General features: G+C 40.9%; 1 protein-coding gene across 1 annotated transcript; it reads right to left on the reverse strand.

Moving 5' to 3' along the window:
* Positions 1-757: 757 nt before the first annotated feature.
* rras2 (RAS related 2) lies at positions 758-18,408 on the reverse strand. The gene is made up of 6 exons (XM_033984935.2): positions 17,934-18,408; positions 4,221-4,308; positions 3,690-3,792; positions 3,011-3,119; positions 2,524-2,642; positions 758-2,442 (listed from the first exon to the last, which is right to left on the reverse strand). The coding sequence occupies exons 1-6, from the start codon at positions 18,033-18,035 to the stop codon at positions 2,355-2,357; spliced, it is 609 nt and encodes a 202-aa protein (XP_033840826.1). The 5' UTR covers positions 18,036-18,408; the 3' UTR covers positions 758-2,354.
* Between the last annotated feature and the right edge of the window lie 366 nt (positions 18,409-18,774).

Genomic DNA, 18,774 nt, shown 5'->3' on the forward strand with positions numbered 1-18,774 from the left:
AAAAGACACGAAATAAACCCTTTTCTTGAGCCACTAAAGCGAACTAAAGGAACTGTCAAGTGAATGAGGGAGAGCGGAGGGAGACGGACTCTTCCTCCGGGTTGTACCACTGGAGAGAAGAGGGGAGCGCGGCTCAGCGCACAGAGGCATGAGAGACACGAGTCCACTGGAGAGAAGAGGAGACCACAGACAGAGGCATGGAGAGACACGAGTCCACTGGAGAGAAGAGGAGACCACTCAGCGCACAGACAGAGACATGGAGACACACGAGTCCACTGGAGAGAAGAGGGGACCACTCAGCGCACAGACAGAGACATGGAGACACACGAGTCCACTGGAGAGAAGAGGAGACCACTCAGCGCACAAACAGAGGCATGGAGAGACACGAGTCCACTGGAGAGAAGAGGAGACCACTCAGCGCACAGACAGAGACAGAGACACGAGTCCACTGGAGAGAAGAGGAGACCACTCAGCGCACAGAGACATGGAGACACACGAGTCCACTGGAGAGAAAAGGAGCGCACAGACAGAGACATGGAGACACACGAGTCCACTTCTCATCAATTTTTGTGGAGTGACATTATCCAGAAGTCTAAAGCTCTAAACCTGAAGCATGATCCAACACATGTTCTGTTCTCTCCTCTGTTCCTGTCTGCTTCATGCTCCTCTTCACACGGACACAGCTCAGGTGGATGTGGTCATGTGGCTCATGCAGTGTTTTACACAGTGAAATACATCACATACAGCCAAAAGCTCAATATTTGTAGTTTTATTTTAGCATGAAAACGCTAAACACAGGCAACACTGTTGTGGAAAAAAACAAAAAAAAACAAAAAACATTATGATTTCAATGTACAATTTTCAACAGGATGGACCATGGCAATAATATAATATTTAATTAAAGCTCTTGTGTAAAGTACATTATCAAAAAGAATAATCTCAAACTGGGCCTCACCATTTTACACCAAGCTGAAGGTAACCCCAGATAAATATACTCTTCTACTTTCATAGTAGGAATATTTCATATCAAATTATCTAAATTAGGGCCAACAGTAATCTTTAGTTTAAAACAGAGAATTAAATATTCCTCTTTACATATAGATACAGCCGAGCTGTGGATGTGTACTCACTTATAAACATATAAAAATACTAGTTTCATAAGAAAATAATGTATAAAAGTAGAAACATTTACTCAAGTCCATACCCCACCATCTGATGTGTGTTGGTTATATTACAAGATGACAAGGGGACAGATGTCAGTACTTCATTATGGCTGAGCAGAAGTACTGAGGAGGCTATAACAGCACTTTGTGTCATGACTCCACAGCGGCACAGAGAAGTACAGGTGTTACTCGAGTATACGGGGTGATGTCACTGCTGTCCTTGCTACAAATGACACAAGATTACAACAAGTTCTGCTGAATGCAAGGACAAAGACAACGTGGAATGATAAAACATCTGCCGTGGATGTCACTGAAATGTTTCATAGAGATGTGTTTTGGAATGATCTGGACTCAAGCGACGGGGTCTAGCTGTATGAGTCGAAGATTAACACAACATTTACAATATTCAGAGCTTGAATTAAAACATGTCAAAGCTAGAAAATGTGCTACCGCTGCGTTCTGGATGTGTAATACAATATGTCTGAACTTTTGATATTTCTGTACATCCTCTAAGACTTTAAATCAAATACAGTAGACACCCATGATTTGACCATTGAGATGAAATAAAAGTTATAAACAAAGAAAAAAGATGCTGTTGAATAACAGCATTAACACAGGAGCGGGCTTAAGGGCTGCCAAGGTTTTATAATGTCACTGTATATACAAACTCGTATACGCAAACCAAAATCATCCTCACACACTGTACTGTGGTGATTTAATCAGTCATATGAAATACACTTTGTAAAATCACAAAAAGTCATATATACAGTAGCAGATAAGCACATGGGAGTAAGGGGGATATGGCACAAAGTACACAAGGCTTCCCTCGATCGCCTCTCTGTGTGTCAGAGGAGGCAACTAAGAAGTCATTAACATTCTTGATATATAGTTTCACTCACTGGTAGCAGGTACAAAGGTCACTACAAGGCAAGAAAGGTCCTTCAGAGTACAAAAGATGAAGTTGTTGAGCAGATTTCACAAGGCATTGTTTAGTGTTGGACTTTATACACCTGAAGGTAAAGTGGTGTTAATTTGGCATTGTCTGTTGTCCATACAGATGTCCTGGGACAGTGGTTCCTGGTGAGAGGAACAGATCTGTCTGGAGTCATGCAGGTGAGAAGGCAGTCATCCTCAGAGGATGGGTGAGGCAGAGCAGTGGGGCAGAGGGCTGTTACAGTGAAATAAGGCCACTCACACAATCACACAGTGGCACCCGCTCTTGTCTTTCTCTTTCCTCGTAGGCTCTGGTGATGGAGGACATTCCTGTTCTTGAAACTTTCTGTAGGTCAGAAAAACAGAACTCATTTGAACATTGACAACATAAGATAGTTACTATAAAAGACTAACTGACACAACTGACCTTATTACTCTAACCAACTCGTGAAAAGCCTGGTCTACATTCATACGGATTTTAGCTGAGGCTTCCATGTACGTGACCTTCAGCTGTCGGGCGAGCTGCTGCCCCTCCTCCTGGGTTACCTACAACACAAAGAGACATTACAAGACATGTTTGACAAATCATAACAAATACATAAATAGTATAACAACATTAATCTGAACTAGAGCATGGCTTTCTATGGATACAGTTACTTTTGTGTTTCCTTTCACCAAAAGGGGGCAGCGTAGGCCCGCTGTAGGATATGTTCAGGGACTGCATGTAATCCTCCACATTTTCATCCTTTCAGAAGCGTCCCTCTTGTGCCCCATGTCATGTACTGACAGCACGGATCCCTCTGTGTCTCTTTCATACACTCACTCACTTCCTGATCCTGAGCTGTCAGCTGCAGCTGGGCTGTTATCTGTGAACATTATCACAGGGCTGCCATGTCTCTGTGTGGCTCACTTACTTGCCGCTGTTGCTCCAGATCTGCTTTATTGCCTACAAGGATCATGGGAAATTCATCTCTGTCTTTGACTCGGAGAATTTGTCTTTGGAATTTGTAAATTTCTTCAAAACTGTGAATCACACAAATGACACAGGTGAATAAAGATTTATACTGAGCAGTAGTACAACATCACAGCACACATCTATATGCAGTTTAAGACAGAAGTTAGAAGTTCAAAATATTGTAAATCTGGGAAGAAGTGACCAGTATAAAAATAAGGAAGTCAAACCTGTTAAAGGGAACATGGGAACGTAACATTATGTGCATAGATTTGAATACGTTAAGGGCTTTTACAATACAACTTGTTCTTGACTTAAAATACAAAACAGACAGAGTAGTTTTCACATATTTATAAAACAGAAGATAAAAGTGGAGAACAAGGGCTGTGCTAATAATAAGTCAGCATCAAAACAGAAACTGACATAAATGAAATACATGTTGACAACAATCCCAAATTCTAAGAACGACACAAGATCTACAGCTACAAGTGTGTTATGTGTTACAGCTCATGTGGAGGGCTGAGGGCGGAGCGCGGAGGGCGGGTGGGTGTTAGGGGTGAGGATGGAGGGTGCACAGTTGTGAACAGTAAACAGAGGTGTGCAAACAGAGAACATGAAGCTGTGACTTTGGTGTCACTCACCTTCCTCTGTCAGTGACTGAGAAGACGAGCAGGAAGCCCTCCCCCGTGCGCATGTATTGTTCTCGCATGGCTCCGAACTCTTCCTGTCCAGCCGTGTCTAGTACTAAAGCACATCCATATATAAGTCAGAGGAATTGGATTGATTAACTAAACTCCACACATGCATAATAAACATATAATTAAGACTTTTCAAAACCTTATATCACACCTTTATATCAATTTATTCAATGTTTATGTTGAATAGTTTTTGTTGTAGAGGTTTTTGTTGCTCAGTACAACTACAACTATTTTGAAATGTGTTTTTGTTGTTAAATACGTTTCACCACTGCTCTATAAAGGAACATTGTGTTTGTTTTATTTGACTAAGAATCACTTTTAATGGATTCATTATAAACTAAACGATATTTAACTGAGAATAAAATGTGGTTGTATGAAAAGTACCATGTTTAGCAGCTTATTTTCATTGACATTTCTTACTTTTTAAATGTATTTTTAATTGATGTTAGTGTTTATTCAGCCAAGCGCACTTACTGTCAAGCCGTGCCGCCCTCTCATCTATCACACACTGCTTGGTATAGGAGTCTTCAATGGTGGGGTCATAGTCAGTGACAAAGTATGACTACAGAGGAGAGAGCAGAGGGCACAAAAGAGACACGTAAAGAACATGTGTGAGGTCTGAGCATTGTGTCAACAGCAGACAGGTGGGGCACTACTATCCGCATATATGGAACACTGTTTACTAATGTTTATGGTTGAAACAGGCCTGAGAGCCTAATGACCTCTACCTTTATTACCAAACTGCAAACAGGAGATGAACACTTCATTGTTCATGCCATGGCACACAACTAAACCAAACTAAAGCTTTTCTGTGGGTATTGGAAAAGAAAAATGTGGGATGGAACGATTAATCGCAATCGAATCAAAATCGCAGTTTGAATGGATGCATATAGCAAATCGCAAAGACTGCACTTTTTTAAGAACCTCAATTTCCTCCACAAACCACAACTATCCTGTGTTATTCTGCATGAAAGCTGCTAACACTGTAGTACAGATCGACCGATAGTTTTTTCAATGACCAATAACAATTGTTTAAAATCCAGACTGACCGATGGCAGATCAACTCTGACGATACTTTTGGAAAAAAATTTCCTCAAATTATGTCATTTAATATTTCTACAAACTCCACCACATACTTTATTTACCACAAACCTACAAGAAAACAATGCGTATATATTTAGTTACATTATCTCTTTGCACTAAAATGTTCAAATGTCTTCATGTGTTTTCTTTAGGCCAAAACCTTTGCTGGACATTTAAGGCCGAGAGCCAATACTCTAAAAAGTACAAATATCTAAACCTCCCTGTAGTTTGAATCTGTACAAACATGTTTTGAAATGCGATTCTTGTATTAGTTTGTCAGTTCACATTTCAGTCTTTTTATCTTTTTTTTTTTTTTTTTTCTGGATGCATTTAAAATATAAACTTTGAATAGAATCCATTTATTCAAAGATGAACTACAAATCTAAATGCCTGTATTTGCCAGTAATAGTGGCTACTACATGCTGGTAGTGCAACACTCTATCTGCCCTTTCTGTACTATACATTCACCCTAATTTGGCTAAATACTTTGCTAATCCTGTCGTGAATGAATAATGGGAAGCAAAGTCTCTGTTCGATCAGTGCATTGAATTCCAGCACAGTTCTTCAAGGTTTACTCTGAGAGTTTGCTCAGGGGAGAGCTCTCCGGTGGCAAGTGCCATTTGAGTAAATGTTTACCTGGACTGACCTCCAACTAATGCATTGCAGTGAATGGCATGCTGCATACACAATTACCCTTAGGGAAAAGACAAAAGCTAAACAATAATGGCCACTGGAATAACTGTTCAGTGCAGTCAGGGTTAGAGATGCACAGGATTATAAAACAGTATAAGCAAAGTGCAAAACCTAAACAAAACTGATGCAACAATTTCACCCAAAGTATTTTAATACAGTTTAGCCCAAGCAAAAGGAATTACAGTTTTATTTATTTATTTTATTTGTAAAAAACTATTACAGTACAGTAGTAAAAGGATATTGCAGAGGCCAGCTTTGCATTATTATTTTTTTTATCTTTTTGCAACCCTGGTCTGGTTCTTTCATGATCAAATGAAGCTTGTGACTCATTTGGTTAGACGCTCTTATCACAGAAAAGACAATACCTTTGTGCTGCATCCCGGGGTCTGGTCTCCTAGTAACCCCAACTTTAGGGTGGGGCCAGTGGGCAGGGAGCCACAGGGAGGAGGGGGAGGAGTCAGGCATTTTTGACATTTTTCCCATGTTTTCTAGTTCTGGCTTTCCTCAGAGACTAGTTAAGTGGTGACAGCTGATGGGAGTGCACAGGGAATGTCAAACCAACACCCTAAACATGGACTCATCACAAAAACCAAATGCTGACAACATTCCTAAGTACTTTTACAACAGGACAAATAAATGATTTACTGTGACTGGTGTAAGTTATGGTTTTCTATAGCACACAGTGGTCAGCTGAATGTGGAGCAAAACTGGGTAAATTTGAAAGTACTGGGAACATCAAACATATGTTACTTCATTATAATGAGTTTCCTTTCTTAATACCACTCCTCTTTAGGGGTGATGCTGAAGGATTGTCTAACTTTGCCAACCCGACATAGGGGCCCTGGGTGGGACAGTAAGTAGAACATTTGCAGTGGTTAGACAACTGTTTATAAGTGCATCATGTCTTTGCTGTAGCACTGCCACATTTACACTGTGTAACATTTTTGGTGGAGTAGCCACCTGCATGTTACTACGGAGATGTTACGGCTTTGGTCAGATCTGTGGAGAGGCAATCAGGCTCACAATGAATTAAATGTTAGATAGATACGTTTGATGTCCCACACTGCGGGATATTCTAGACATAGCAATGACATCACCATAGAGACAGGCAGATGGCAGATGATCCTCCAGGACTAGATATTTTACCCTTAAATAGATAATACTTTATCCCATCACAGGTAAATACATGACACTGTTAGCCTCAGCCTCTTTTCTGTTGCAGATGACCGCGTCAGTTCTTGAGTCCAGAAATGATGTAGCAGTTCTCAAATCACAATGACCACACCAACGGTGACTCATAGACACTACCAGGAAGGATGTTTCTGAGAAGACACTAAAAGCCTGCATCAGCAGCAGCACTCTATAGAAATCTATACATGTGTGAGGATGATGTAATCCTGTTCACTGTAGTTTGGATTTTGAGTTTTAAAATGTTATTTTCATTTCAAACAAGTTCACCTAACTGTTCAACACAGGCCTATGTGTACAAATAACTGAATATAACTAGTGCTACAACTATTACAACTCTGATTACAGGATAACACAACCACTACTACTACACTCCTTCAGAGACTACTACAGTACGTTTCATATTTCCCCTAAAAATACTGAATATTAAAATCCATTCTGCATTTCCATTTCAATATCCTCAGGCAGAGAAGTAAAGGAAAAGCTGAGTAAAGCACTTAGGCAACGATAAGACCAGTGCAGACATGACCACTACACAGGGTGTGTGTGTTTGAGGTTGAAACTCCAGGATTATTAACATCATCATCAACACTGTGTAATCTGTTTTTAGTTTATGAAGACACTGTTCTACAGCTCAAGATCAACACAGCAACAAAACCGAGGTTAGTCAATGGCCATAGATACTATTACTGTGTTTTAGGAACTGAAACAAAACAAGAAACACAATGTCAGTGGAAGAGGAAACACTTGTCTTTGAGGATAAACGGCAAATAAACATTGAACAGTAACATCTTATTCTCACTGAAGTGTAATATCACATTTAAAAAAGGAATGGTCCTAAGCAGGATGCTCAGTAGCATATAGCTCTGACGCTAGTATCAGGTAAGTCAGGCCTCATCCTGTGTGCAGGAAGGAAACTCCACCTCCAGGCAGCGGGCCAAGCCTTTGGGTGGCAGTGATGTCACACATGACATGATTCTCCCCACGCCCACCCACCAAAGTCCAAAAGTGTCACTACTACTGCTCTCGAGCACATTCCAATGTCACGCCTTGGACCCCCACCCGTTCCACTAATACACGTGCGTATTACACCAGGAAACTATTAGAGAACTGGGAGAAGTTCACATTGTTAAGATGTCTGTGTAATCTCTGTGTCATCCAGGTCCATAGTAAAACATTCAATTCTGTCAACTGGGCACAAAAGTTTAACTGAACACATTTGGCTGCTCATCCAAGAAATCTGACCAGAACTGAAGCAGTGGCCTGGATCAGCAACGAAACGTCTTCACTACAATCATTTTTTTAAATCCATTTGACAGAGTTAAATTTTTGTTTTACTATTCACATTGTTAACTCAATACAAATATTCTTAATTATTTAAATACATTATTAAGACATTTGACATGTTACGAGAAATGATAGTAGCCAGAAATAGTCTGCTGTTACTGAATTAAGAATAGCTTTCAGTTGTACATCTATATTTGTACATTGTCATTCAAAAGTTAAATCTGTGACAACTGTTTCCCACCTGACTGAAAGTGCATGGGTGCAATGCGTGTAATCACAAACAGGCTCTGCACCCACTTCCTCTGCACTTCAACAGAAACAGAAGACATCCCCTTTTCCACAGAGGTCTAACCACTAACAATAGCCATATATGTCTTGAAAGCCATTATTGTATATTAAATGTATATTAAAAACTGACAGTATGCTATTGTTTACTGCAAGTATAGTGTAGCCTTAAAAACTGTCCTACAAAATAAGTAAATAAATGGTGGTGAACAACATTTCCATTCGGTTTTTGTCACGTCAGCAGGGAGTACTGTCCATAGGCTGCGCAAAACTGGATTTTGGACTCTTGAAATATTATGTTAATCATTGAAAGGAGAAGCACGTGGTCACTGACAACACGGACATGGTGTTTAGTCAAAGTATACTGCTGTGATAACTATTTGTACTGCATCTTTTATATATTTCATTGCACTACATTTCATGAAGTGATGTTGAAGTTTCTGAATATTAAACTAATATGTGTACTTAAATACCTCAGATGTTTCTAGCATTAACTATGTGCATATTTTTCTCTAAAGCTGCGCATGAACTGCACTCTGGGATGAATTATGCAAAAACTCTGGATTTATCAAAATTTAAAAGTCCACTTCCTGTCCTGAGACCACGATGGTTCGACCTCTCTTGAACCTCCGGGGCGAGTCTCCTCAGCTGTCAGTAATCACACAGTCACCATAAGGCTTTAATGTTAAACAGATGAGAGGGAACACCAGGCAAATCTATGGACATTCAAATATCAATCTGTCTTCTCCAGCTTCTGTCGTCCAAACGCAAACAAACCCGCCAGAATCTGTTTGTGCACGGTCTTTTAATAGTGCCGTAGTGCCAAATAGTGAAAATACTAGGACGGACTTTACATGGGGAGGCTGTGGGCTGCAGGAGAAAGCTGGAGAATGAAGAGGGGGAGGGCAAGGCTTTGACTTCCTGTGGAAACACCCACTTTTCCCATGAGCTCATACAAACTAGAAAGGTCACTAATTCAATACCTAATACACAGAGCACACGGTTTGTCCACCGCCTTAAAGGGCCACCAGGGACGAAAGGGCAATATTGAGGAAGGGAATTATGTCAATGTTCCTTTTAAATATTTAACATTTAATATTTTGTTTGTATGTTCGTACTGCAAAACTTGTAACTTTGCCTGGCGGTATTACCTGTTGTCTCCATGAAATAGATAGATTTATGCCACACTGTGAAACATTCTAGGTACATCTCCATAAATTAAAGCAGGTATCAGACCTCTCCACCTCTAAACCAGAAAATGTACAGTGCATGACATCAATTTTGATCTTGTAGACAATATACAGCCCCCCTCTACTGTAGGTTATTGAATAAATGCAACAGACTCAAAATTAAGAAATCTATAATAGAACATTTTACATAGTAGTGTGGCTATGGCTTGGCTCTGGGCCGAATTAAATGAACCCATTGCCCATCACTCTTACAAGTGCTCTTCCTCGTAATGCCTAAAGGATCAATAGCTCGTCACTTTAATCATTCTCTCTTCTTTAATGTCACCAGCAAAAGGGAAATACGGCCTTATAGCAGACAAATCCTCCATACCTTCTAATCCATCAAGACTTGAAAATGCAGGGCACGCCATTATAAAGTTCACATTAATTCTGGTTTATTCCCAACTTTTTGGCGAATGTAGCCGGTGATTTATGCCAAAAGTGTAGTGAATAGGACTGTAGTTGCTAATGGCAGTGTGCTTTACCTCATCTGACTCCTGTTTTGCAGACTTCAGTCAATTGAACTGCTGAGTTTGGAGTTTTTATGCGCCCATAGTGGCTGAGAAAATGTGTTGCAAAGAAAGAGGGTATTATTAAGCACAAAAACATTCAAACACAATTTAACTAACTATAAAAAAGTTATGTAGTGCAAGTCTCCATCAGTCTCTCCTCTTAACTACAAGCATCTCCTCTGGGACACCCTATAATCACCATGACCACGACATCATTTTTGACAACTCATTTATATTAAACTAAGATGACGCAGTCCCTAGTTCACTTTTTCGTTTTATCCATCAGGTTAGTCACTATCTCCACCCTTTTTCATTTCTATAGGACACTGTATGGCACCCACACAGAGAATAAAGCATTGGATGAATGAGCCATGAAGAAGGCTTAACCCTCCTGTGCAGTCTGCTCCTGCTGTCCTCTCACCTCTCTGACATTAAAACTTCAATGACTGGGCCAAATATCAGGGTGTGCTGGACCAGGCACACTTTTGAACTGACTTAAAGGGACCGAATCAAAGAGGCATCTAAAGCCCCCTTACCGCTCGATAAACGAGCCCGAAGAGATAAGCCGTTTGTTCTGAAGTGGAGTCCGCAAAACTCTTACCAAAGCATCAAGGCAGAAATGAGGTTTGTTCTTGCTCATTGTTCCTTAATATCTATATGAATATGTCACTCATTTATTCAGCTGTTCATAATGTCCCACTGCTGTACTTCTGTTTTTACTTGTAACATAATTACATAGTTTATTTTGACTTTGACAAATTACTTTTGTCTTTGCCTTGTCATCTTCAAAATAAATTGCAATACACACATCATTTGTGAGAATTCATTCACTCTGTTCATGATTTGATGAAGTCCTTTGTTCTGAAGCAGCTCAACAAAGCGGCACTGTGAAAGCCTCCGGAGAGGACAGCAGCTACTGCAGTGACTCGTGCACAGAGGGCCACTGTGTGACTTTCAAAAGCCCTGGCAAACTCCCTCACACAAGTGTGGCTCATAGCATCAAGTGTGTAGCTCCAGGAAAACCATATGACCCAGGAAATAATGGGACACTTCTCAGCAGTGAAAACAGAGAGAGAGGAGGCTTGTCTGAGTGTTACATGGACATAAACAGGGATTACACCACAAATGGTGTGATACAGTTTCTTTGTACCTCAGAGAACAGTACGATCTCTCTGCACCTGCAAAAGTGTGTCTCAGTCTCACTGTGCGCAGAGGCAAATGCTGAGCTGGTGTTCTCTGCTGCAGACCATAACTCCTGTACGGAGCGATACGTCAAAGGAAATGGGGCCATTCACTGGCATCATGTCAGATACAGAGCAGCATCACCACTGTGTGCTTTTAAGCCAGCAGACACACAATTACACAGACAGTGCAAATGTTATTACTTCAGCAGCCTGCTCCCCATAAATAAGATCTAATGGACGTACAGTACCTTCCTCCGCAAGGCACACTTCCTCTGTGGCTGTATGCCTATAAGATCCATTGGAAAAGTACAAACTGCTGGGGACAATATTTTAAAAGAAAGATGTGTTTGGTGGAAAACAAAAGAATTTATTAAAAAGCAGCTCTAGGAAATTTCTTCCTCATATCACCAAGCAAAATAAATATATAAATAATAAAAAAAACAAAAAAACAAAAGTAAGACAGTTTCTCCACATCGTCTATTCCTGTCACTCCATGTATTAACTAACTAATTGTGACTAAAAAGGACTGTGGAAGTGAAACAAACACGTATCATAAATCATAGCTCGTTAACTAAACAAGTGCAAATAATATGAATTCCTTTGATTTATAGCACTGAGTTTTAGCGTCAGATTTCTGTCTGCTGGTGCTGATTGTTAAAATGCATGATGCCACACACAGTCTGTTTGAAGCAGCTGTTGACATAATGGTCTACAGCCTGTTAAAGTACAACTATAGAGTATAGAATGACTGACAGCTGCCGTGAGCCACAGAAAACAGTGGCTGTAATGGTCACATGACAGCTGTCTGTGGTGCACCTGAGCAGCTCTAAATGATACGTCCTTATCACAGAGCAGGCGCGTGTCAGCCGCAGACGCACTGGCTCTGGTTGTTAGCGCAGTGGGACAGTGGCTCTCAGACTGTGTGTATTGTCACCTGTCGAGGAGTTGTCCTGTTCCCTGATGGACAGCAGGTGCCCCAGCCCTCTGGACACTGTTTGCGTATGGGACGTGCCAAATGTCCACCAGCTGCCCCACCGCCAGCCTGGACATTGCATCAACAGCTCACACAAAGAGAGCCAGTCCTCGACCTCTAAAGTACTATGTTTGTATGTGTAACACTACTATCAGTGCAGATGAAACATAAACCAATATAAAAGTGCCTATTAGCAGATGGTAGCGGGAGCGCAGGGGGGAGAGTATCTAAAATAAGCAGCAGCTTGTCAGTTTCCCATAGAGAGGCTTGTTGTTATATGACTCGGAGATGTGAGACCTGATACTGTGGCCAGTTATTCTGAAACAGACAGATGTGTGACTGCACAATAATCGCCAAAAACAACACGGAAGAACCCACTGGCCTCCACTGTCTGAGTGAGGGCAGCCTGAAGGACAGCAATAACAGAGCTTATGGGGCTATATCTGTTCAATAACAAGAGTAAAAGCTATTCTGGTAATCCGATTTCATTCAAAGTAGGGCCTATTTTGGCTGATACTTGGATAGAATCATTTTTAACTAGTTTTTATTACGAGTAATTGTGATGAATCAAAGCAAGGTCTTTTCACTTTTCAGTCTAACAGTCTAATGAAACATCACTTACGTCACTTTCAAAGTAAGACATTTAAGTTACACTTTAAATACAGCGTGGTTATTGAAACATTACTAACGGTTCATCATCAGTTGCATTGTGTCCTTTTATGTATTTATTTTATGTGAGGCCTGATACCAAACCATTGTGTGTACTGTACCATAGCAACGCAAAATACAAATATAAAATGGTGGCAAATGGGATGTTATAAAGTGCATGAAAAAACAATGAGTCATGATGAGTAGCTGAAGATAGGGAAATATCTACAAAGGAAGTTAAGTTATCTCTGTTTAATCAGGTATAAATGTAACTGTGAGTGTGCCGCTGGAGCAGGCATGGACAAGCACGTTAAATGGCAAATTAAAACTAAAATCACTAACACAAGACAAAAATGTTGTGACTTGCTATCTCACTGGTTGCAAAACAAACTACATATTAAGATTTGTTGATATGGGAATAAAAGAATCACGGTTTTTCCCCCCAGATTGACCAAAGTTTAGATCGTGATCTATCAACCTTTTCATATAATTAGAATGGAGCATCCTTTACCAAAATACACAATTATCTAGATTTGCCTAATGTCGTTGTAATGGCTTTAATGCACATTCAGCAATTGCTTATTAAGAGCAGAGTCTCTCCCTGGGTGCCCATTACTTTCTCATTAGCTTAAAATTAAAGCGATGACCTGGGTGTCCTGGGAGCATTCCTGCAAAGGTGGGGGAGTACAGTCTCCACTCCCTTTCACAAAAGCATTCCTATGGTGGGTCTGCATGGCCCATTGCCAGAATCAAGTATCTACTGATATGAGTTTGGACAAGAACTCAAGGCAAGTACTACACAAAAACACCTAAATATTGAACCGCTAGTTAAGGATTTACTCACAATACACTTACAATGCAATCCTCTAGTTAATTCACTGACATATTAATCAAACTGTTTAACACCATAGACATAAAAGAGAAGAAAATGTCTTGAAGGAGGTGGGATTCAGCTGTCAAGTATTTACGGAATGTGAAATATTCCAGAAGGTGTGCCCTAAAGCACAATTTTTGCGTGTTAAAATCATCGATGGAGAGCTGTGCATATAAGATATTGTACTAAAACCAGAGTACGAAGTATTTAGTACTGTATTACTAAAAGAACTTGATTATTGCCATCAGAACATCATGCAGTCTTTGCTTCAGTTCCAGCATTTTTCTTGTATTTCTGCACTCGCTGAATCAAAAATAATCGAACACAGCGGGACGGACTCTTGTTAGTTTTTCTCAGCGGCACGGAAGGTCTGCCAGATTCCTCAAGAGATTCAATGGGAAGTTCCTGATTCTAGTATTGTTCACTGACTTTTTTCCTGCATACTTCACTGTCATTACACTGGCCCTCGTAAATTAAAAGTTATGTAGAAAACAAAAGTGAAACTAGATTTAAAGATGCCACAGCAGTCACACAACAATGTTTTATTGTCAAACCACTGTTTGCAAGTGCAGTGCTACAAAAGCAATACCCACAACCCAGATAAGATACATAAGCTACAGACTGGTTGAACCAAAAAACACAAATAGAAATCTTTTTTTTAATTGTATATGTTTAAAAGAAGAACTTAGCAGCTCTTTTGAGAAATGGTCTATGGTCATCGCATCTATTTATAAGGAACCATAATATCAGTTTCATCACTTTAACAGTTTAGGAGATAAGATGCAAAAGAAACTTGTTGAAACCATTTCTTTTATAATCAAGCAGCAAAGAGAAATTAGTTGGGTTTTTTTGTAATGGTAACATCGTTGTAGATTCTTCTGACCAGATGAAGCTGTGAACCTCAACGCTCTTTGTGCCTGAATAAACCCGAAAAAGACAGATATGTGAAGTTATTTTTACATAACATTACTACCTAAACAAAGTTAAAAGAGACGATGTTGTAAGGGAGGAAGTGGTGGGTGAGAAACCAACAGGTGCCCTTTCACGCACTGAAATGAACAATGTGCACCTTTTACTTGGCGGCCAGACACATTTTAACTAAAGACATCCAAACTAAATGCACTCGCTACGGCTACGGCTAACAGTCCAGTCCTCCATAACAAAGAAAAGTTATTAACTCCCTGAAAGGAGATGAAGAAACAGCAGTAGGGATATAAATGGAATTGTTTGCACTCAGCGGTATGGCATGTGACATAACAGTCAGTCAGCCCCGTTACAAAAGTGCATGTATCCTAAAATGGTACCAGATTATTCAAACACCAAAACAAAGTCACAAAACTCACCGAAAATCTACACGGAATAGCAAGGAACGCACTCATTTCAAACCCATACTATCATTACCACACCTTGTCTGCACATGCCCACACAGCGCGGCCTGCTAACCCGTGTTTATTCTATTGAAACACTACTTATGGTAACATTCCAGCATCATGACCTCCTATCTGAGCTATCAAAGAAATGCTCAGAAATATGTTCAAGGGCAAGGCCGAGTAAAGAGGGAAATACTTCGACTGTAAATCCATCTCCTGAAATCCTCCGCTTATCTGTTCAGACACGATCATGCTGAATAATTGCCCACATACCAAATTTATGACTTCAGACAGGAAGCCCTTCTCATCCTATTATATGCGATTTGCCAATGTATCGGTTATACATTTTAGGTCAAATACACTTCCTGATGCAGGCCTCTCCATACCCTGCACTAAAACTGACACGTACCGTCCTCTGACTTGTGGTCTACTGTAGCTAATAAACTTGGTATGATGTGCTAATATACTTGGAATAACATTGAGACTATTTCCTATATGCACTCTTCACATGGTTGACATGAGTCATGTTTTCCTTTGCTTCCTCCCTAAATACATCATTAAACAAGTACAACGTTTGTCAGATGACTCAGTGTTAAGTCATCCCAAAGATATTTCAGCTAGAATCAGTTGCTTGGCATGAAGGTGGTCAGTGGCTTCTTTAAAGGCACAGTGGCTCATGTGAGTATCTGTGGTTGACTATAAACCCAAAGAGGTTTAACAAAGGATGTGAACAAGAGTGAACTTATTGTCATGTTTTAGTGAAACAGAAGATTACCACTTAATGTCAGATCCTAAACCAGGATAAGTGAAGTGGTTTATGTCACATGGGGGATCTCAATCAAACGTATTCAAAATAAATATGCAAATCTCTTTGTGGCAGAATTTACTGTTGAAACATCAAACTGTAATTAATAAATACAAACAATAATACTAAAGAATAGAGAAGAGGCGCATACTTCATACTTCATTCTGCACGGACACAAATGTGATGTGCCGTTAACTTTCTGCTGAGTTAATATTCTTGGGAAAACACTGAACATAATACTCTGTAAAAAGTTAATAAACTATTGGCCACTATAACTACACAACTACACAAACCGGATCGAGGAAGCAGGTCGTCGTTTTCCACATGAGAGTGGGCAGCAGAGAAGGGACTTCCTTTTCTAAAGGGCCAAATTCCACATGGTCCGTGACCATTACCCACCCAGGCTGACTCAGACCCCCCGCCTCTGCACGCCCCCCTCTCACTGTCCAAAACTCTGCACAGTTAAGACAGAACCTGCTCTTCTTAACCAGCTGTTAGATATTTTCCACTGGCAGGTGACTCCTACAGACTTCTGTCAACTGTACATGCCTGTCATGTCCAAAATGTCTCAATTTTATTTACAAAGAGAGACAAAATAATCAGTTTTAAAAAATATGAATGAAACTTTGATTTAATTTGAGTAAGCAGGGGCCAGGTGCTCTTGTGTCCACAGATGTTTAGCCCTACATCATTCACACTGGTCTTTCAAAACATTCCTTGGTACCAAATGAATGATTTAGTTATTCAGAATAGTTTTGTATAATGCACACCTAATGAAGCCCTGTGACAAGTGGCGTGACAGCAGCCATTACCGGCAAAACCAAATGAATATATCAAACATAACATAACGTGAAATGTGCTGTGCTCAGACCTGTTCTTAGTGTTTCATGCCTGTCACTTTGCGTCCAAGAGGGTCAGTAGGCTATCGCACGAGTCCATGCCACTGCTATCTGATCCTTTTTACTTGGTATGCAGTTAATGAGCTTTTTGAACCCTCATTAGACACAGCCCTCCCTCAAACACACACACACATTCACCAAGTTTTTACCCCCACTCCCCAAAAGCGTGCCAGCCCACTATTGTCTCTGTGTGGAGACATGCAGCTGCCTGCAGTCTGGCCCCTTGGAAGTTACGAAGCATCACTGACATGACAGTCGCAAAAGCTTAGGTTTCTTTTAAAACCAGAGTGCTCGTGGGTGGGCAGTCCATGTGCAAAAAGAGTATGCTGTAAGTGTGGAAGGTCAACGCAATGCACAAAGTCTAGGCCCTGCAGTCTGCTTTGTGCTGGAATGCAAGCAGTAACAGAAGAAGACAAACTGTTACATGCCTGTCTGTGCAGTAGGCCATATGTTCATCTAAGGAGTAGTAAAAATAATACAGACAAATGTGTTATTGTTCAGTTTTGAGTTCATCAGATAGTGCACTAGTGTTTTGGCCCTCACTTCACATTCATAAACACTTAATTGACTCGTTGGCTACTGTGTAAAATCCTTTTGCCCAACCCATGAAAGTCAGGGGGATATTATCTGTGAGCATATGCATTTCAAAGATACTGCTGGTTCTGAGATTACTTCCTCTAAAATCTCTCCTCTGTTACTGCCTTCACTTTACGCACTGCTCTTTGAGTCTGGTGACTTTTGCGCGCAGAGTGGGCAAGTCAGGCTTTGTAACTAATTGCCGCTACTTGACTCAGAAGAGCGAGTCCATAAAACAGAGCAACCACAGGCACTTAGTTTCTTTTTCGGCTGCGGGGGGTATAAAGTGGAAGTAGAGCTTTTTGCAACGCGCCAAGTTAAAGTGACAGCGACATATAATGGTTCCCTGTACAAAATAACCCACACAAGGCCAACATAACGCAGGAATAGCCCGTCGTGTCTTAATAGTTCCAGGCCTCGACAAAGTCTAGAGGAGAACAGAGCAGAGTCGGACTAAGTAGGACTAATGACGGACTGCGCTTGGGTCTGGCCTCTCCCCGCGTCTTACCCCGTTACTGGAGACGCGGAACAATCTAAGCGAGGGGCACAATTCAGTGGAGGGATGAAGGAAGGCTACTGACCTGGATAAACTGGATAGTGAGGGCCGATTTGCCGACACCACCGCCCCCGACCACAACCAGGCGATACTTCTCCTGCACTGATCCGTCCTTCCAGCCAGCCATCGAGGACACTTACGCCGCTGAAACACCAGTGAGCAGCAAACACCCACTTTTCTCCAGCGAAAAAACTGACAGAAGCCCCGCAGTGGAGACACGGAGAGTGCGTAAAACAAAAATACGAGGCAAACTGGTGCGTGCGGTGCGTCAAAAGCGCAGAGAGAGGAGGTCCATTAAACCACACAGCGATGTTCAAGATGTAGAGACGATAGTGAGACTGGAGCGAGCCAGGCCAATACTGATGTCTGGCGCTAGGGGCCCTTCTACAGGCTGCCTTTACACCCCCCCTACACACACACACTTACACACACGCGCGCACACTCCAGCCCTGCCTCTGGCTCTGTCCTAAAGACGAATATCACACACCCCTGCAGTCACATTCCTGCTCGGAAGGGGTAGGCTCTGCTGCACTAAAGACACATGGGCATGGGCAGCGTCTACAAGGCCAGGATTTACTCTGAAAAGATCTAAAAGTCAGTGACACACTTTTACGCACGCATTGCATAAGATAAGTGAGTTCATATGGTTCATTCTAAAGTGTGCCAGACATGGACTATAACTGGTGTTTCCACTTCCCTGTTTGTTGTACACTTATATATATATATATATATATATACACACACACACACAAACACACACACAGTCTATAATACACTAATGTCTCTTTGGAAATACTGTACCATAAAAGAAATAATGTTCATTCAACTATTGGCTTAACTTTGAACTATAAAACAGCTACAAAACA

Source organism: Periophthalmus magnuspinnatus, chromosome 3 (assembly GCF_009829125.3).
Source record: "Periophthalmus magnuspinnatus isolate fPerMag1 chromosome 3, fPerMag1.2.pri, whole genome shotgun sequence".
NCBI classification, from domain to species: Eukaryota; Metazoa; Chordata; class Actinopteri; order Gobiiformes; family Gobiidae; genus Periophthalmus; species Periophthalmus magnuspinnatus.